The sequence below is a fragment of the Copadichromis virginalis genome, linkage group LG2 (assembly GCF_057382275.1).
Source record: "Copadichromis virginalis isolate Kocher_CV1m ecotype Utaka linkage group LG2, C_Virginalis_male_GT1.1, whole genome shotgun sequence".
Taxonomy (NCBI): domain Eukaryota; kingdom Metazoa; phylum Chordata; class Actinopteri; order Cichliformes; family Cichlidae; genus Copadichromis; species Copadichromis virginalis.
The window spans coordinates 36,561,124-36,582,819 of NC_140619.1; the positions used below are offsets into that span (position 1 = coordinate 36,561,124).

General features: G+C 38.5%; 1 protein-coding gene across 1 annotated transcript in view; it reads right to left on the bottom strand.

Moving 5' to 3' along the window:
* The window catches only part of tnmd (tenomodulin), a 65,610-nt gene extending 55,703 nt beyond the window's left edge, over nt 1-9,907 (bottom strand). The window contains exons 1-2 of the mRNA XM_085433563.1: nt 9,784-9,907; nt 1,143-1,277 (exon numbers count right to left, since the gene is read on the bottom strand). Of these exons, the coding sequence (XP_085289689.1) occupies nt 1,143-1,277; nt 9,784-9,831 (183 nt within the window). The 5' untranslated portion in view covers nt 9,832-9,907. The remainder of the gene's footprint in view (nt 1-1,142; nt 1,278-9,783) is intronic.
* Nucleotides 9,908-21,696: the final 11,789 nt, after the last annotated feature.

Here is a 21,696-nt window from a genome sequence, read left to right on the forward strand (position 1 = left end):
CAACCTCTACCATCAACACATTTTGTGCCACGTGAGAATGATCACAGCTTATTAAAGTGGAAATAATGACTGCTCTACCTCCGGCATGAAATATTTAACAAGGACAAAGGAGATGGCTCAAAGGTGATTCATATCTATGTTGAAAGGAGAGAACGTGGACAACACCGTCTTTACAGGAAGTGCAGCTGAACATTGCTTAACCTGAGCTTAGAAGGGACTGTCTGCAATTGAAATTTGTACCTCAATGGAAGCAGACATAGAAGAACAGTGGCAAAGGATGTTGTGAATTAATGTTTATTAGCTATCAACAAAGATGTTGGTATAACAGCAGCAGACTATACATCCCTCTCTTCATTTCATGCCATTTAGAGTTCACACAAAGCAGCCTTATGATTTCAGGTCTGAAATATGTACTAATTTTTAACCATCATTTCATTTAAATCATTCTGTCTCGTTACCAGCTGAGCTCAGAATGTATAGAGCATCCAATTTCTAGATGTGAAATTATTGATGTACTGTACTTTTCCTTCTAGCCCGAGTAAATTAGCTTTTTTGGCCCCTTGGGAAAATCAGGGGAAAAGAGGAGAGTAAAAATATTCTCCATCAAGTGTGATTGAATTGGATTTTACAAGATGAATTGCCAGGACAAGAGTTTATCCCAATTACATTGCCAAGAGGCTTCAGTCCTGCTGCAGCCACTCTGGTCAACAGCAATTAGGGTCAGCTTTGAGTTATCACGGTTTGTTATTGTGAGACCATATTTACAGTGTGAGCAGAAAGCAGATAAATGCAACAGGGCAACATTTACAATAGTAAAAAGTGGTTTGTGGTTTGGGCCAAGAATTCATAAAATTACAGATCTGACAGCCAAAACACGAGCAGAGCGAAACACAGCTGTCTTTTCCATAGCCCACACATCTTTTAATCTACAAGAATACAATACAGACTGCAGAGACTGCCTCGAGCTCTTTTGTGTGGCCATCCATTTTCCTTTCTCACATAGTTTTTTTTTTCTTTGATGTAACCTGATGTGGAAACTCAGGGCGGCTTTCATCTGTCTCTCATGAAGAATCCACTTACCACAGATGGTGGCAATAAGGCTAATGACTGGCATATATCACGGAGATGATATTTAGTCTTACCTTCCCCAGGCTGGGGCCCCACAGATATCTCAGGCTGAAAACACAGAGAGCCAAAACCAGGAAGACCAGAGCGAGAATCAGAGCAATTCGCTGGTAGGTTTGGTACTTCGCCTTCTTCCCTTTTCCAGCCTCAACCTGCAAAAGACCAACTTAAGATTATTAATGTGATGCATTTATAAATGCCCCAATAACAAATCAATTTGGAATAAAAACAAAGGCCTAGGTATTGGTCTAAGCTCAAAGTAAATTGCATGGAGCACACAGACCTGTCTGCAAACACACACCACTATTCCTCAGCAAAATGTAGTGAAGCTGTGGGTGGGCCTTCAGCCTAAAAGTTGTGTCTACTGAAACATGGCTGCAGCGGTGAAGCCCATCATCTTGGTTGAAGACGAGCATTCTCCATTTTTGGTTTGAGTCACACGCTTTCAAGTTTCACTACAGACTCGAGAGTAAATGGTGAGTGTTTGCAGACATTTCAGTGTCTTCCATGCAAACCTGTTTGGGATGGAGTTCACAGGGTGACAGCTAGCAACCTTGAGCAACACATATTTTTCATATATATATATATATATATATACATACATACATACATATATATACATACATACATACATATATATACATATATATATATATATATATACATATATATATATATATATATATATATATATATATATATATATATATATATATATATATATATATATATATATATATTCCATATTTTTGTATTGCCTGTATTATGCAACAAACAACAACCAAATGAATGTGAGTGTTGAATACTTATTTTGTTATCAAATGCCATAAATGCTCTTGCAAGTAAGAGAGTAACAAGGAGGTTTTACATAACGTGGGCAGCAGCTGTAATAAGATCAAACATCAACTTCAGCAACATTTGCTGACAGATTGTTTTTTCTGGGTCTTTCTTTAGCTACATAAATAAATATATATATATATATATATATCTTTTTAAAGCAAACCAGCCGATGAAATGCACCTTGGCGTAACAGAAATCAAAGCGACACAGACTGAGCGGTTTAACTGGAGGACAAATACATAGCAAGCTCTCCCAGGGAACAACACTGCACCCGCTATGCCACCAGACATCGCTGGCCAGAGATCAAAGATGGATGAAGCCATGCCACCCGATGTAGCTGTACAGAGGTCACAGGCAGATGAATCTTTGCAGAAGTCACAGTTGGGTGTTATACCAAAGGGCAACACCAGTGAACAGCAGGAATACAGTTTATGTAGCCACAGGTGGGTTGGAATTAATCACTTGTTAGAGAGAAGGATACTGAAGGAAAAGTTCAACCAGAAGTAGATAAAGAGTATTTCTTGACAGCTGACAAGATCAAGTTTGCACTTCTCTGCATACCACAGATGGCCCAAAAATACACCTCTATAGATGCTCCTCTGTGAACCTTATGCTGGATTATGCTTGAAACAAAGAGTGTGTCCAGCACTTTCAGAGATGCTACAGCTGTGAAACTCTGGTGCAGTTGCTACACAGACATCAAATCATTTTGTGGATGCTTTTGGCAATCATGTAGTAGTTATTGTGGACTGTCTTGAAATTTACATTTAGAAAGCATCAGATCTGAAAGCTAGAGCAGAGATTTTTTTCCACTACAAGCACACATACATCCTAATGTTTCTTATTGGCATTACACTACAAGGAGACATCACATCCTAACGCTGTGGAAGTCATATCACTGGCAAGCATGTGACTAAGAACAGTGGCCTTCTTCATAAACTATTACCTGGAGATTTTATTGGCAGATTATGAATTTGACATGAGCGAGAGCGTAGAAGTAATGTGCGCAGAAGTAACAAAAGAGGGTGACTCGATGCATATGCAGGAAATACAAGCGTGGCCTTACAAGTCAGTATGGTGTTCTTTGATTTTCCTTGAAGGGATTATCTTTGTGCTGTGCAACAGCTAATATATATTCCAGTGTTGTTATGAAATTAAAAACCATAACATAAAATATGAATGAATGTGACCTGCATATGCTGCATTAACAACATTATGCAACATTTGTGTTTCTATATTAAAGGAATGGGAAAATATATTCATGGAGCTATTATTGTCTTATGAAATACAGAAAATGCAAATATGTGACTGGTTTATGGCAACAATGTAGTACAAGTTTGGGATCCCATTAGCAGGTTTGTTGACTTACTTCACTGAGAGCAAAGACAAATTTTTCAGCGCTGTCATGGCCGCGTTTTGTGTTTCTGCCTGCCAATCATTTGTATGAAAAAAGGTAATAAATGGTTAAATCATCATTAAATTATAACTGGCTGTTATTGGACATATTCTAAGAAATTCTACCCCTTAGAAACTGTCAGACACATTACTACAATTTCCATGACAAAAGATAAAAGAAAAGAAAAAGACAAAAAACAAAAACAAAAAACCAGGTGGTCCAATATGGGGTAACCCGTTTTTCTCCTTGAGTTTTAAGGGAAGTGTGGTGATTTTTCAGCTGAGAAGAGTTTGTTGGTGAGTTTCGCTTTAGTTAAAAGAATAAAGATATTGTTAAAAATCAAATTTCTTCTACGTATGGATGAATGCAACCAAAAGCTGTAAAACCATCACTAGGTTGAAGAACTGAGGCTACATATAGTACCTTCATATAAAGAATCTTTTTATAGTCGTTGATATAGTACATATACAACAGGTTTAATTAAAGTTACAAAGCAACCTACATGGAAAGGTTAATAATGCCACTTCAATTCAAATAAAAGAAGTGGCAAATAATTTAAAAAAGGTCAAAAGAAGTATAAAAGACACAAACTATGCAAAAGTTCATCAGTCTGAATGTGGCTTAGAACCATTTGTTGAGGAGGCATAACTGGGTCCTATGAACAGGTGATGGAACCTCTCAATTGCACACTGCAGTTGTAACTTGGTTAAAGGCTTAGACTGTGGTGTTGTGGAGACTGTAGAAAAACCTTGGTGAAAATGCTTTTCCTTCTGACAGAGCTGCTGTCAAAGTCCACGTCTGGTAAGACACAAACCACAACACATTCAGTCGGCATCCAAACTACAAAGTTACAACAGTTTGACCAAGTTTGTGTTTGGGCACAGCTGTAGTACTTCTGCATCCAGTTTAAGTCGCTGTTATCTGCACGGGCCTGCAGAATGCAGTTGTTACAGCACTAAATAAAACAGCCTTTCTCAAACAATGCCTGAAATACCATGAATTTCTTTGAATGAAGCTTTTAGTCTAACATAGGTCTGTCTTTCTATGTAATGGTAATGTGACGGCAATTGCTGTTTTAACAGGGGCCCACACCCTCCTCACAGTTAACAATAGCAGTTCTGGAAACAGTGGTGGACAAATATAATTGGGTATTTGAAGATGCTATTATTCCAGCTCTTGATTTCCACCAAACAGGGCATGAATACCTGTCTCTGAGCTTTCACCACACCTGCCTCTGTCTCTGTTACTGTCACAAAGGTGCAGTAGGGACATTGGCTTAAATGAAAAACAGCCTGGTTGTGAGTGAGCAAAATCTGAAGTATGGTGACAGGTCAGAAAGTATGGGCTTGTGCCCACACGGACTTGTGCGGCCAGCACATATCCCTGACATTCAATTCTCTACACAGATGCACTTACCATGTGCCTTTTTTTTCTTTTAGCTGTACCTGAGGACGAGTCTGTCTTGTAGTCCACCTCAGTGTAGACCTTGTCCACATCAGTGGGCATCATCCAGTAGGCTGGAAGGTCAGTGACTGTTTTGGTCTCCTGGATCCAGCTTTTAAACAAAAGAGCCCCGACCTGTGGCCGGCCAAGCATGTACAGCACTACACTTGGCCACTCAAACCGGTTTGAGCAGAGCTTCACTGAAGCATTGATAATACAAAGCATAAGCCACAAATAATATAAATAATACAAAAAAAGAAGAATAATGAAAAAGGCTGAAAATAACCTCCTCTTTTAATTCAAATTCAAATTCAAATTCAAATTCAAATTTTTATTTGTCACGTACACAGTCATACACAGTACGATATGTAGTGAAATGCTTGGACAACTGCTCGTGACCTAAAGAAAACAAAAAAGGAAAAGGCTATGAATAAGAAAGGAAATAAATATGAAAAATTAAAAAGGGTAAATTTAACTAGGAAGGAATAAAATATAAATTAAGGTTAAAAATGAAATAACTGTACAACACAAATTAGAATGAAGGGTAAATTTAACTGGGAAGAATAAGATAAAATATATAAATTAAAGTTGAAAATAAAATAACTGTACAACAAAATACACAATATAGAACTATATAAGAATGTATGAAGAAATCTAAATCTAAATAAATATATACACAATAACAGCAGCTGTACAAGTATTAACCGGAAATGAAGAATATAGTGACCAGTGTTGTGCAAAACCAAAGTCCAGAAAGTCCAGTGTGTGTGTAAGAACCATATGTGTGGGTCAGTACTGTGTGGTGGTGTGATTGAGAGACCGTATCGCCTGCGGGAAGAAGCTCCTCCTCAGTCTCTCTGTGTTGGTCTTCAGGGAGCGGAATCGCTTTCCTGACCTCAACAGAGAGAACAGTCTGTTGTTGGGATGGCTGAGGTCCTTCACGATCTTCCTGGCCTTGGTCCAGCACCGCCTGCTGTAGATTGAGTGCAGGTCAGGGAGCTCGGAGCGGATGGTGCGCTCAGCTGACCGCACAACCCTCTGTAGAGCTCGTCTGTCCTGCATGGTGCTGTTCCCGAACCAGGTTAAGATGTTTCCCGCCAGGATGCTCTCTATGGTGCACGAGTAAAAGTTCCTGAGCACCTTGGAGGGCAGTTGGAAGTCTCTCAAGCGTCTGAGGTGGTAGAGACGCTGTCGGGCCTTTTTCACCACGGTGTTGATGTGACAGGACCATGACAGGTCCGGCGTGATGTGAACTCCGAGGTATTTGAAGCTGTCCACTCTCTCCACTGGGCACTCGTTGATGACGGGGGTCTGGTAGTTCCTCTCCTGCTTAGTGCTGAAGTCCACTATCAGCTCCTTTGTCTTACTGACGTTTAGAAGGAGGTTGTTCCTCTGGCACCAGTTCTCCAGATTCCTAATCTCCTTCAGGTAGGCCGTCTCGTTGTTATCAGAGATCAGGCCCACCACGACGGTGTCGTCAGCAAACTGACGACACCGACACAAACTAATATTTTACTTGATATTAATACAGACTCTAGTCAAAAACAGTATAAAAACAATAACATGTCTTTTCTGGAGAACACACAGACTGAAATGTGCCCTAGCTGAGCTCAGTCTCTAATGATCGGGGGTTAAAAAGGGAATGCTGTTCCTGCACCTTCAGTTAATCCGTAATTGAATCTGACAGACAGATTGTATACATAGTACAGCAGAGTAAGTTAATTTTTTGTCTGCTGCTCAGTTACTAACTTATGACTTGCTCATTAATAAACGAATGCCATTCAGTGGTGACTCACCCACTTTCAGGAAATCCTTTTTTCTTCTTATCCCTGCCATGCCTTCATGGTGCAGATGGCAATAAAGTTGTGGCTACTGTGCTTCAGCATCGAACTAGTTGCTAAATCGCAAACAGTTCAAATAATATCAGCTTGTAAGAAAAGAAGTTAATATGTAATAACTTCACTCTCAGAGGCAGGGAACACGTAAGAAAGAGATGACAGGAGAGCAAGATGAGTGTTTTTTTAACGATTAGCTCGTTTATTTCATGAACTGGACATTTGCATTTGCATAATTTTCTAGCTCATGCTAGATTTGTTTAATTAGTTAATAACAATTCATGTACCAGCTTATTATTCAACTTATAGCTCGCTGAATTAATTTGCCTAAATCCAGAGAGAGCAGGAAACCTCAGAGCAGCAGTACAGGTCAGCCTGTCTGTACAGAACACAAATCTACTGGAGCTCACAGCACAAATTACAATGTGAATGATTTCTAAGTGATTCTTTCTCCCACGCTGCACCACCACACACAATCTTAGGGTTTCTCCCCCCCGCCTCCCAAATCCCACTTTAACCCCTCGTAATGACTAAATGTGATAGAGTGTTTGCTTTAGTGTACAGATCAAAGAGATGTCTATGTGGTTGGTGTGGATTACCTACTATGCTTTTATAGTCACTGACTGAAAATCTGCAGCTACTTATCCCAACAGTTAGTAAATTGAAGGTGGGCCTCGGGAGAGTTGTAATTTATGCAGTGCTCAGGAAACAAGCACAGGTGGAAAACACATCTGAAATTTTTAGTTGCAGCAGCTTGTTGAGATCAACAGATCACTCTTTGTGTTTTGTAAAGGTTGGCCTTGCTCATTTTCACTTAACTTTAACCTGCTATTATAGGTGTACATAACATAAGCTGAAGCTCTGCAATTGGATATTTCTTGCAAAAGGCTGTTTGGGACTCGAGTTGATTTCTCCTGCTAATATTTTTATGTACACAGTTTGCACATTAAACCTTTTTTTTTGTCAAAGAACTAGCTATTTTCTGAAGCAGTTTGTCTGCTTTAATGCCTGAACTTGCTACTTCCACTATCATTTCTTTGTCTCAGTTTCCTATTTACAAGTACAGCATTTAACCCAAACAGCTGCCATTTCATCTGGCTACTCCGAAAAATGTATCCACCTCTCAGGATTCTGATGACAAAAACATATAGCCATCCCTGTGCCAGGCGCAGGGAAGAACAGATTGCTACACATGTCACAGAAAGGTTACAATTATTAAACTTTTCTTCAAATTAAAACTCTGCCTGCAGTAGTCAATTCCCCAAGCTTAAGGCCACAAATTAATAAAGACAGGCTTTTGTTCCACCAGAGCTCAGGCAGGGAGAAAATGAAAGCTACTCATTCACACTGGAGCCCTTTTGAAGGTCTCAGAGGACAACAGAAAAGCAGATATGTCCAAAAAAAAAGAACCAACTTCAGTTTGCAAAATTAATCCTGCTTATCTTGTCTTTTAAATGATGATAAAGCAGCTTTCTTTTTCTATTGTGGCTGTGGTTGTTATAGCATTTAACCCTGGCAGATTAGGTAGCATTTTAACATACAAGGGTTCTGTATAATATGCAGGAATTATTTAAAAATAACAGTGGTATGGCTTTTTTTAACCTTTGACTGGTATGCTGATAAAAGATTAGCCACAATTCTTCCAAATAATGCATTTGTTCTGGTCTTATTTCCTTATTTTAAATTGCAGGATACATGTGGCATGACTAACGGGAAGACGAATTGAATTTCTGGTAGCTAAATGCATTAGCAGCTTAACTTTAGGAAAGACACAGAAATCATTATTCAAGATAACTTATAAACCTAAATTATACTTTTGCTATTATTGAATAGCCACTGTTTTTATTTGACATATTAGAAACAGTAGCCACAAAAATGTGAGGTGCAAGTGTTGCACATTCCTAGGGCATGATGAAAAGCAGAGGGCTACTATCAGGGAGCCAGAAATTCCTTGCAATATAAATTTCTCAGAAAGAAAAAAAAACAAAAAACGGTGGCTGAAATCGTCTGGTCTCCTGTGGCAGGTTGCATAAGCAGTGGAAACTTAACAAGAGGACAAACCTCTCTGCCTGTGCTTTGAATATCGAATACTCAGAGGAAGAATGTAGGATTGAATAGACAGACAGACAGACAGAAATAAAGGCACGGATGGAGACAGAGTAAGCAGTCTGAGCGCACAGCACCCGCCAACTAGTGTTTAAAGGTTTAGGAGTTCAGAATCAGCCAGGCAATTCCTCTTGAGCTTTGTGAGGAAGAGTGCCTGGAGCCCCCTGCTGTTATCATGCAAAGAGTGAGCACTTTCATGAGAAAAACCCCACAACAACAACAGAAAAGGTAGCTCACGTAAGCAACAAGCAGAGGCAGGGGTTTATCACACTGGGCCACACTCATATGAGCATTTTAATTCCTGCTAAAGCAATTCTGTAATACAAGTCAGACGCCACAGGTGATTTCTTTTAATCATAACTATTCACGTACTGTGTATTCATCATGAATATCTGCAGAACAAAATGTCATCATTTCTTTGATGCACGGTAAAAGAGTTTACTTTTGTCATACATATAGAAAAAAATATAATATTACACCGCTATGAATGTATTTACCCCTGTGCTCATTTTCTGTTGCAAGTTCTCTCCAACAAATTAAGTGTGTGAGAAAAAAGTAGCAGAAAAAAAGATCTCAGAGCTGAAAATCCTGCCTGTCTTGGTCCTTTATAATAAAGTCTGAAATAAAGACATTTCTTGGTGTATATTTGTATGCTCCTTTCATTTGAGAGGCAAAGATATTATAGATATAAAGCAAATCAAATGGTCCAGATGAGACTACATATGAGAGTGGAAATAAAAGAAGAAAGCCAAGGTGAAAAGCCAATCCAAAAAGATTTAGATGAAAAATTTTATATTCAGGGCAAAACTCTCATCACTCAGCAAGAGATCAAGCCACACTTCTTGAATAAAAAAAAGAAAAAAGGTAACTTAAATCTGAAATACTGAATGATTATATTACTTTTTTGAAGTCACTAATAAAACTTTTCTTTGGACTTTAGAGAGCTCAAATTCTACATGGGTTAAAAAAAAAATCAATAATTATTAAACATAATCAGTTAATTGCTATAAACCAATAACAAGAAGAAATCTGACTCACATCTTTCCACAGAAGCTGTTGACTGCTGGATTGACTGCTACCCTCCATGATGCAAAGCCACAGGATGAATCTTTCCGATCCTCTTAGCTGGGGAAAACACTAAGGCTCTGTAAGGCAAAGAGTCTCAGCTTCATTCCATTGCTATAATTTGGGAGGGTGCCGAAGGGGAGGGAAGTTTCAGATGGAGTGGAATTACTAAAACATTTGTGATACCCATTAAAAGCAAGGCAGATGTCTCTCCTCCCTACCTTTTTCATTTCAAAGGTGAAGAACCACAAAAGATTTCAAGCTGAAACACAAACCCTCTGTTAAATAAATTACATACTACACTGGGATGAAAAATACTGTGATGTTTCACTCAAATCATTCTTAGTTGGAGGACATAGAGTTTGTAGGCGATAAATGTATGTGTGTAGGTAGGTACATTGTTGGTACAATTTATATTTTTTTCTGTATTATTGTCTGAAGGATCAAACAGAGTTCAAGTACCTTCTCTCTGCTTTTTTCCCGTCATGGGTCTGAAACAAAAAACAGGTTTAGCAAACAAGAGCTGAGCTGACTGAATAGCAGCATAACGAAAGAATCAGCCCTATAAAATGAAAATAATTTGCACTTGTGCACATACAGAAAGAAAGTGGGAAGGAAGCAAAGGCATAGGTCGGTTCGAGGCATGTTTTAAGACATGCTGCACTGCATTACTTCTGTTCCTCCATCCGAGAAATCGTCACAGTCTATAAAAATGCAAATATTGTTCATTTCAAAATCTCTTACTTCACTGAAAACTTTGCTCATAAATAATTTTTTACAAACTTTCCAGCTAGTGACATAACAAACTAAGCACCTTTAAAAATGCCACATTATTGAATAACTGAAGCTACTCAAATATGGACGACCTAGAACTTTATACAGCTCTTGGCGTGCTTAATAATCGTGTATGTACCCATTTATTTCTCTCAGCCGTTTGGCTCACCATAGCATTTGTTTTTGAAAGTGTCACTGCGACTGTGTGCGATTGCTCCTGCAGGTTCTTTGGCTTTCTGGTTAGTGCTGTGGTGGAAAAGCTCACAATACTTAATTTGAGTCAATAGTTCACATTGGTTTTTAGTTTCCTGTCTGTAATTCATGGTTTGTTTCGAGCTTAAGTGCATATACAATACCCAGCTTTTATCTTTAAAATTACCATTAGTTGCGTTCAGAGATGGGCAGTAACGCGTTACTTGTAACGCGTTACTGTAATCTGATTACTTTTTTCCAAGTAACGAGTAAAGTAAGGGATTACTATTGCAAAATCAGTAATTAGATTACCGTTACTTTCCCGTAGGAACGCTGCGTTACTGCGTTACTAAAACCGTGATTTTTTTGCGAGAATGTCTCATGACAGTGACGTAAGCAAGTGCGACGTTGGTGACAGCAGCTGTGTGCAGATCAACAATGGATAATATATCGAGTGCGGGAGAGAGTATGAGCGTGCAGCGTTTAAAGTGTGGAAGTACTGACCTTACTTTGAGTTTGATATAGAGCAAAAGGACCGCTGAGTCTTTGACTTTATTTATTTTCTGCTGTGTTTTACTTGCATCTGTTTGAAAGACTGAGTGAAAACACAAAAAATATTTTATTTTATGTGCTGGAATGTGTAGAAAATAGGTTTAAATGTTAAACTAATTTATTCAAGTCAGAGAATGTTGCATATAATTAAATGTTTTGCTTGATGCATGAAGTTAAAAGATTAAAACTGATAAAACAAGTTAAAAAAAGAGACTTTTCCATTTGATTACATTTTGTATGATGGATTATGTAGAAAAAGTAGAATTGGGCTGAAAGATCTATCACTTTATCACCTCTTCAGGTTGTAAATCATGTTTTTAAAAAGTAACTAAGTAACTAAGTAACTAAGTAATTAATTACTTTTGAAAATAAGTAATCAGTAAAGTAACGGGATTACTTTTTTGGGGGAGTAATCAGTAATTAGTTACTGATTACTTTTTTCAAGTAACTTGACCAACACTGGTTGCGTTCTTACTTCAAATAAACACAAAGAAAGAACAAAACACCATCCCAACCAGTGTATTCTGCAAACTCATTCAGTGGCAGTTTGGAATTTGTCATTACAAAACTGTTTGGGAAAGACTGTGGTTAATAACATTAATAAAAATAGTTAATTTCGGGTCTATGAGAGGACAGAAATAACCTTAAGTTGTGCAACATCACATTCAGTTCTGTTTCTACAGAACAACACTCACAAATCGTTTACTTGTCTAGTTTGGATGTAAGTTCGGTTGACTAGACTTGACTTTTTTTCCATTTTTTATGGTCTAAAAATGAAACCAAAAGCTTTTTGCTTTGTTATTACCCATTATTGCTTCAGTCTTGGAACTCAAACATGCAATTTTAGGTGTCTTGGGTGTAAGCACCATTATTTGATGACACTGAAAGTCTGTTGGAAACAAAACAGTTTCAACTCCTAAATAAACATAGAGAAGCATTACAGGAATGTGTGTTTATTTATGTCCAGTAGTGACACTTTTTATCAGGAATTTTATTAGTGACACCTATTCAATTGCTCCTTTTGGAAATATCATAACCAGCTGGTGGTAATTCAATGCATTTAGCCTTGTAGATGGTTGAATTTAAGAGTTACCTAAGCTCTTAATGCACATTGGTTTTGAATATTTGATTAAACTGACCTAATGATACTGCAAGAGGATATTAATGGTTTGGTTTTTTTCTGTAATTGCTGCATTGCTGTAAGAGTAGACCTTAGAGATGAACCACAAACGGTGTGGAAAAAAATGCTCCAGAGTTGTGGCTGCAAAAAAACAAACCAACTCAAATAAACAACAACAACAACAAATCCACATGGAAAGCTGTGAACACATAGAAACAGAATAATCTGCTGCGTGCCTTCTGTTACACAGCAAACATAATTTGTATAATTTTATTACATTTGTAACATCTGATGACTCATTTCCCATTTGGAAACACTAACTTTAGACTGTTCTTCCTGCTCCTCCCGTAGGCCCCTAGAAACTGTGATTATGTTTGATTTGCTTTCATACACAGACACAAACTGTCCTTTTTCTTTCTGTGACAGTCGGGATAACTTTAAAAATGATTTAATCCAAGTGGCAGTACGCAGTTGATTACAGGACAGCATATTCTTTCAAAACCCCACTGATGGGACTCATCACTGAGGATGCTAGAACGCGTTACTCGTTACTGGGATTTAGATAGGCTCGTTATTCGTTACTTCGTGTGGTGGCATCGCGGAGCTTCCACAGATTCAGTAACATTAGTAAGTGGTGGAGGCCAGCAGGTGGATGAGGGAAAGAGGCAGGAGAAGCAGAGACCTGAGGCGGCCGCCGGTCCGAGTGTCAGGTGAACTGAACTTCAGGTAAGAAGTTATGACCTGCAGTCTCTCTGGGTCAGATATAAACCAAGTTTGGGTGGAGTTTATTTTTGTTATTCTGACTTTTTCGTACTGGGTACTAGCTAGCATGACGGAGTTTCTATACAGCTGGGTGGTGCTATGATGTTACTGATGTTGAACTTTATTTTGTTCATAAGGTTAATTATTAAAGTTGCCAACCGTCCCCTAAAAAACAGAATTGTCTCATATTCAGAGAAAATATTACGCGTTTCGTTTTGAGGTGAAAATGAACACAATTTGCCCCGTACTTCAGCTACAACAAAAAAGACACAAAGCTGGAGCTGCACAGCTGCCTCTTCTTCTCTCATTCTCCCCCTCCCTCTCCCGTTTCTACTTCAATCATGAGACTGATCAGTGATCAGCTGATCGGCTTTTCTCTCTTGTTTGTTTATCGCCCACTTTGCGCCAGAAAGAAGAAACCAGTGGCGGTCGCGTTAAACAACAGCAGCACGTTTAAGCTTGATCAGCTGTTGTTAGAATTGATTTAATATTAATTTCTAGTATCAGCTGATGTTTGCTGGAGCCACAGCTGTAAAGCTGCTGGTCATGATGTCGGTTTGGATATGTGGTGAGAGGGAAACATGAAGATGAAACCAGGAGATGTCCTTACTGGATCATCAGAGCTGAACAGGTGATGGAGAAACAGGTTTACCTTTTAGGTGACATGAATGAGTTGAAGTTATGAACTGTTTCTGAGAGACAAATAACTCCAGGATCCTTTTTTTTACGTAGCTGACAGCTGGTAACTGTGCAGGGGCGGGTCTAGCAAAGTTTTGCCAGGGGGCCAGGTAGGGCATTAACAGGGAGAGGGGGGCACAAAGAAATACTTTTCTTTCTTATTCTCATTTAAAAAGTCTTGCTTTTAAAACATAATTATCTGAATCTTACAAAAAACGATTGATAGATTGATGCATCAGAACAGTGTACATCACTGTCACAACAGTGTTTATTTTCATTCAAAGGCTTTATGATTTTTCCTATAATGGCGGCCGCTCTCTAGTCAAAATGCCCGGGCTGATTTTTTGTCCCAGTCCAGCTCTGTAAGCAGCTCATCTGCAGTCTGGTGTTACCTACATCTTCCTATTCAGAAGGCAGAATTTCAGAGTTCTGAGTACAATCGAAAGCACCACGACTGCAGTTTTTGTGTTGGATGTAAAAAGCGCACGTGACGCTGTGACGTAGGCTAGAATCATGGCAACAGTCAACGACGGTCCAGGTGTGGGATTTCTCTCGTGGAAATATGCAGATTATTTTTTCCTTTCTATTGGTAGGTGGCACAGTGCACTTGTGGCAAGTAAGCAAGCTGGCAATCTTGTTGGGTATCCAGTTACGGAAGCAACACATTAACAAGAGAAGTCTGAGTAAAACCAAAGATACTTTCCCTAGTAACTAGTTACTTTGAAAGTAACGAGTAACTTGAAGTAACTGAGTTACTTTTGATAGAAGTAACTAGTAATGTAACTAAGTTACTAATTTAAAGTAACTTACCCAACACTGCCTATTAGTAACCAATCAGTTGCGATTTCTCACTTATTTCTTAGCAACTATTCAGCAGGTTGTGATATTTATAGTAACATTTTAACAAATTTCTCAGCTTTATTATCATTTCGCTGCCATTATGAAGTGATGTTTTCTCCCAGTTCTATGCCAGAAAATGTAAATTAAGCAACTAATTTTATATGAACTCATCCTGCAGGACTGAAGGATCAAAGCACACCCATGATTTGGGGATTTCTATGAACTGACTGTCTGTTTTCATGCCATCTGAGATGGCATACAAAGCAAAAGCTAAAAGGTGTGATAAAATATTTTGAAGTAATCCCGTTTTATTAAAAACACAATTTCACAACCTTAAAGCTCCACTTCACACTAGATTTACAGAAGTGAAAACCGTCAGCTCGGTCAATACCAGCTGAGGTGGAACATTCCGGGTAAAATTGGTCAACCTGCAAGCCTTTAGTGTGGCAGACAACATTTGAGCACATATTAAGTCTGTCAGATCTGATGGCTGTGGGACCTCGTCAGCTCTTTCCCATTGATAGAAATCTTCACAATTACTGTGACATTTTGCTTGGGCAAATCAAGTGGCAGGGCTTTCAGGAATAGTGTTGTGTCAGCAGCAGTGTTGAGCATCCTGGGACCCTCATTCCCCTGATAGCATTCAGCACCAGACGGAGGCTTTGACACCCACAGAATAGAATAAACAGCAATTTAGTTTGGAGTATACACCAGATACTCAAAGATTAGAGCAGAGGTTGATAGGAGCAGCCTTAGCAAACCGGTAAGACTTGCAAAATAAACATTTACTCTGTCCTCATGCTTCCATCCTGATAGCTTTGATAGAAATTTTATTTCGTATTTGTCACTTTTCCAAACACAGATTGAGCGCCGTAACCACCAGTGAGGCCCGTTACAAAACCAACAGGCCAAGCTGGATTCTGGGAGTTTTGTTTTATTCTGTGTGTGGCTTTTTTTTTCGTATAAATGGACTGTTTTGTGTCAGACAGCAATAGTTCTGCTCAAAAGAACTTGTACTTTAGGCAGACGCTTCCACTGGTACAGTTTTCTCTATTTTGCAGTGGCCATCTGGAAAAAAGATGTTCCTTGTTTGCTTTAAAAAAAACAAACAAAAAAAACTCTTAAGCCAGCTTCTAAACCCTTGTGGAGCTTCTGTCACTCAGAGAGAAAGCTGTGTTGGAGACCTACACATTTCCATCACACACATCCACATTCATTAGCAGCCTCTTCCCACATGAAGAGAGACTGTCACAGCTAAAGGAGAAAAAGATGCAAAAAGAATATGCTGAAGAGAGATTGAAATGTAGGGGGAAAATGAGCAGGGCTGAGATTTCCCTTTTCGTGTTCTCCATTTCTCTGTCTCACACAGGCAAAAACTCCTCGACGGATTCAATTCTAGTTTCGAGTACAGAAACGAGGTCCATACAGGTCAATTGTGACACATAATCCTGTGTGATTTCATTATCTGCCTCCTGCCTCGATGCAGCTATACCACCTCAGAGGAAGGAGAGGTGGGGCAGACCGGGTTCATCGTGGAGAGGCAGTCACGGCTTCTGACTTGGTCTAGATGAAAAATCTGAGCGCTTCCAGTCGTCCGTCATCTTTCAGGATTCTCCTCATGCTTCATTGACTTTGGGAAGGAAGTGCACCTCTGCACAGGAAGTTTCACAGCACTCTGTTTCCCAGGAGTCACTTGGCTCTTCAGTAGACTGTAGAAAACGCCTGACACATTGTGCTGATATGATGCTGCAAAATCTTAAGAGAAAAATGCTCGGTGAGGTCCAGAAAAGAAGCGACACTCACGCATGAAATCCCGATGCTGTTTTTAATGCATAAGCATCAAAATATGTGTCAGTATTTAATGCTATTTACCTTGTACTTAAAAAAAGCATTATTTACTAAAATCTGAAAATATACTGTCCAATATATTTATATTCAGTCAATACAGAAATTTAAAAAGTAGTATAAATGATGCATCCATAGCAATGCATAAAAAAACAAACATCTATTAAAATATTATTTTCCAAACAGAGTCTTTCATCCTAAATTCATCAGTATGCAAAAAGCTGAAACTCGCCTTGTCAATACAAAGGAGCAAGGTCTGTATTTGTTTTCCAACACAGCTTTTCAAGTGAGACCAACCAGCCCATTCTCATTCCAGAGAAAAATGCACAAGGTGTCCTTTGCTTTTGGAGTTGTTGTTGTGATGCAGTGGGTCAAGGCAATGTTCTCACTTCCAGCCAGCGTGTATGCTTGTTCAGGACCACATCACTTGGGCATAGCTTAACCCAAACCATGATCTTTTCCTAAACCCAAGGAGTAGTATTTAGTCCTTGAACAAAAAAAAGAAGCAGAAAGTGGATAAAAACTGAACTAATCGAGGAAAGTGCAACAACAAACCAAAATACAAACTCTGTGACTTAACAGGTAATCAACCTTGAAAGGGTGGGGGTAAAGGTCGGGGGTGAGGGGGCATTTGGAGCGTTTAGTATCACAATGACTCAATTAGTGAAAACTATGTAAGCCACAAAACTTTAATTACTTACACTGACCTGCAAATCAGCTCCTAATTTATCTGAACACATTTCAGACTCCATCAGCCGCTTAGCACCTGCATCGCCAGTATTCTGAGTTACACCATTACATCACTGCAGGCGACTGTGTCCAGATGAAGTGCAGTGGTAACTGAGCTAAGATTAGCCAAATCACCATCTTGAGCTTGGTTGTTACTGCCATGACTTATTGTCAATATGGGTGCAACTTTTTTTATGTCCATATTAATGGACTCGACCTGGCTTTTAAATAACTGATTAGCTAACCACATATTGGAGAGTGTAGCTGTTTTGGTTTGCTAGTTGCCTTATTTTGCATAGTAGGATTAACCCTTTCATATATTTCTTTATATAACAGAATTGTTTAAATGACTTGTACATTTGAGGAAACATTTTTTTCAGTCTGTCACGACACTAAAGCCAAAAAGTAAAGGAGACCTTGGCACGGGGATGGCAATTTAGTGGGCCATACTCTATGCTTTATCATGATGGTTTTCCATGGGACAACAGCAGTTGTGCTCTGTCTCATAATACCTAACTATAAGGTTGCAGAGTGCTTCCATCTGTCCATCTGCAAATACACACTCATATTCATGGATAATTCTAACCAAGAGTTAAACAAGGATTTATGTCGGGTGGGTCCATAATTTCAGGGTCGCCATGAGTATACGTGTGCGCACAGCAGCAACATTTGAATCCAAAGAATTGTATATAAAGAGAATTTGATACATATAATAATCTGCTATGACAACCTTCAGCTCTGAATGTGGCAGTATGCTAAACAACAAGCCGATGATAATATACCCTTGCCCAGTCTGCAGTGTATCAAAATCAAATATAGCAGAATCTGATGGTAGTTTTTTTTTAGTGAGTTTTTAACACCTCAAGTAACACCTGGTTACCCAATTTAAGGTACAGCTTACTGTACCCACTGAAAAAGGAGGCCCTTTACCTTTATATCTATTTTAAAGACAAGATGGGACATTTGTACCTATCCAAGCCTGAGTCCAGTCGGGAGTATGAGAGTGGGCAGCACAAACATCAACATTACACTATGATGTCTCTGAGATCTTGAATAGCAATAAATAGCACCGGAACTCCATTTGGTTAAACTGTCAAGATAAAGAACTCAGTGATATAATGTAACTTAGATCTTCCGGTTTTTTAACTCCTTGGCAGGGCCCCTGCTGACTCAGCCCCTCTTTTAAGCTTTAGCCAAGCTGAAACTCCAGCTTCAAAGTGATTTTTGTTGAGGAGAGTCCTTTGTGGAGTAAACAAAATCCCAAGTTGGTCCCTGGCTGTTGTCAGTCCAAAAAAAAGTGATATCCACGGTTCTCTTAAACAACATAAAATAAAGCTTCCTTTGCATCCAAAAATATGGAAAATATAATGGTATCTTTAACACATTCGAAAAACCTCTAGGTGTATTTACTTACATAATTGTATTCCTCATCCAATTTATAATGCGATTAAATATTAATACAAATCAGAGTTTGAAGAGAGGCAGATCTGGCAAAATTATCTAGACAGCAATATTGTGAAACTGTTCTTCTTGCTATGCAACTTTTTTCAATCACCCATAAATGGAACAGAAGCAGAGAAAGAAAAATATTCTGCTTCTAAGGATGTATTGAAAATGGTATTTCGACAGATAAAGCATTCAGAGTGAAAGGTAAAAATAGGTTCAGGTATTTTTCACTGCGATGATCTTGACTCATCTTGGCTGAGCTTTGTTTAGTTAGTGGCAGAGCTCTCCGGGGGAACATTGAGTTGCGTAGTCAAAGTGGAACTCTCCTGAATGAGCTTTGAGCATCAAGCCCCCAATATCCCAGCATGTGTGCCGCAGAGTCAGACAATAGAGCCAAACACAAGTCATAGCCAAATTGTAATTACCTCTGCACCCTGCAGAAGCAGACCAATTGACTCCTCTAGATGAATGACAACAGGTAAAGGGCAGTGATTAGCGGCAGGCCTCAGAAGCTTTGTTTGGTGCAGAGGGATAGGAAATTCTCTACATAGGGCAGAAGATATGCTTCAATTATTACGCTCTCTTATTATTCTGTGGGCTCTTTGTGTTCACAATTCTGCCTAGTACTAGAAATTTTGCTGCTTAAATTTGGCCAGTATTTCACAGACTGTGTAGTACAACCAGTAGTACCACAGTTTAGCTAATCATTGCTGGTTACCTAGTGACAGTATACTGAGAATACATAACTAAACCGAATTAGTTTCCATCATGTGTCAATAATATTTTAAGCAGTTAAAATTAACAATTAATTAGACTGCAATGAATATTTGTTTATATAAAATGGGAAAAGAGATGTTAACTAACTAAAAACTGACATAACAAACAGGCTCTGTATGGAGTCCACTGTACAAACAATAATGGCAAAGCATAGAAAAATGCTTTTTAATGAAATAGTGAGGAGAACCAGTGCAGTTTTCTTTCAAAATATTTTTTTCCTTTAGTGATAAGCTTGCATAATGAGTAAGAAAATGTAATTGAGTAACCGAAGGAGCTATAAATATATGTAAATTGCATTCATTTGCTGTTCACATACAGCAAAATGATTAGCTTTGTCTAGTGCAATAATCTGAGCAACCTTGAATTGGATAAGCAAAAGAAAATGGATGGATGGAGCGTCATCAAAACAATGGTGGTAACCCAGGTTACCCAGGTTGTACAAGATCACTGTTTTGAGAAAACTCAACACAGTAACAGTATAGCACCAATAATAAACAGCAAATGCTCATGCTGTGCGTGCAGGGCAGAGTTAATGCTAACTGAATTAGCCAATGCTCATAATCAAAGTGAAAGTCATCATTCACTTGCTTTCATGTAACCACTGCAGTGATTAAATAGACACTGACAAAGCTGGTTGCGTTCAAACAACCACATCTGGTAGCACTCTCACACACTTTGAGGGTAGAAGTCAGTGAATTAGCTGCTAAATATACACATAGGCCTTAATGTATACAGACTGCCTCAACTCACTGTTTTAAGGAGATTTCCTACTTGAATAGCTTTGTAAACTGTTGCCATAGTACATTTTTCTACTGCGGAGAAAAGTTTGTCAGCCCTCAAGAAGCCTTAGTGGCATGGGGGCTGCTTTCAGCTGCTGGTTTCCTTTGTTCACTACATGTGTGATTAGAGGTTATGAAAGAAAATATATGGGCACCGCCCATCCAACATCAACACCGCACGACTTGAAACTCAGCGTTCCCACTCTTTGGATTCCCATTACCTTAGAGTGTAATTGGCTGAACTCTCATCAACATCCACACCCACACGCACAGCCTTTCATTTATTATAGAGACACATTTCATATTTATACGTACATTTCACCAAACTGACAAGCTCAAAATTTGTATTATGAAATTAAACCGACTAATTTACCAAAGGTTAATAAACTTTGAGAGAGACAGAAGGCTAATTGCAAACACCTTGACTATAACAAATGTTTAGAAATTATTACACTGTGTCTCATGTTACAGACTAAACTAAATGGAATTTGAAAATATTTTATTTATGTTTCATTTAATAAATGATTTAATAAATCAGTAGCTAATTATTTTCATCTGATGTGTTACTGGAAACAAAGAAGTAATTGATCTAAATAGTTATAAATAAGAGCCTGTCTGATCAGTAGAGTTCAACTTTTCATTGCATAAGAGTTTTAGACCCCATTAAACTAAAACTTGTATTCCACTTCCCATCCTTTCCCTACTTAAAGCAGCGTGAGACCATTTTCTTGTCGGTCATTAAATATTAATAAAATTAATTACCATCAGTAGGGGTGTAATGATTCATTCTGTGCACGGCTCCATTACTTATGAATTATGCTGATTCAACTGCATCCATCTGGTAAAATAAAGAAACAGAATGAATCCCTTCAGCAACAATCAATATCAAATTATTTGAAGTCAACCATTCATGACTTTTTATAAAACTTGTTAAATATTTCTTATATATTGCAGCAGAGCCAGGGCGTCATTTGATCCATTTCTAATTTGCATGTGTGACGGCATGAGGGCAGTTTGCATGGCTGTTGCTTTCTTAAGAAATCTATATCTAAATAATGGGATTTCTTTTTGAACAAACACTTAAATGGTGGGAAATTTTGATGTATATGGATCTGATGATAAATCTACATACATATGCACATTGTTATTTACATTATTGATGAATGTCATTATTTAATGTTTAGTATAATTTGTCATTAACTATAATCTAATGCTTTCTTATTACAGGGTTTTGTCCTGTTCTGAGAGTGTACTGCTGTGGTTCATGTGGATTCACTTTCAACAGCATTTCTGGCCACAGTTACAAACACTATGCACTGGCGAGTCACTCAAACTTAATGGAAAAATCCAGATCTTTTTCTTAGCAGTGAGTATAGGGGAACAGCATTTTAA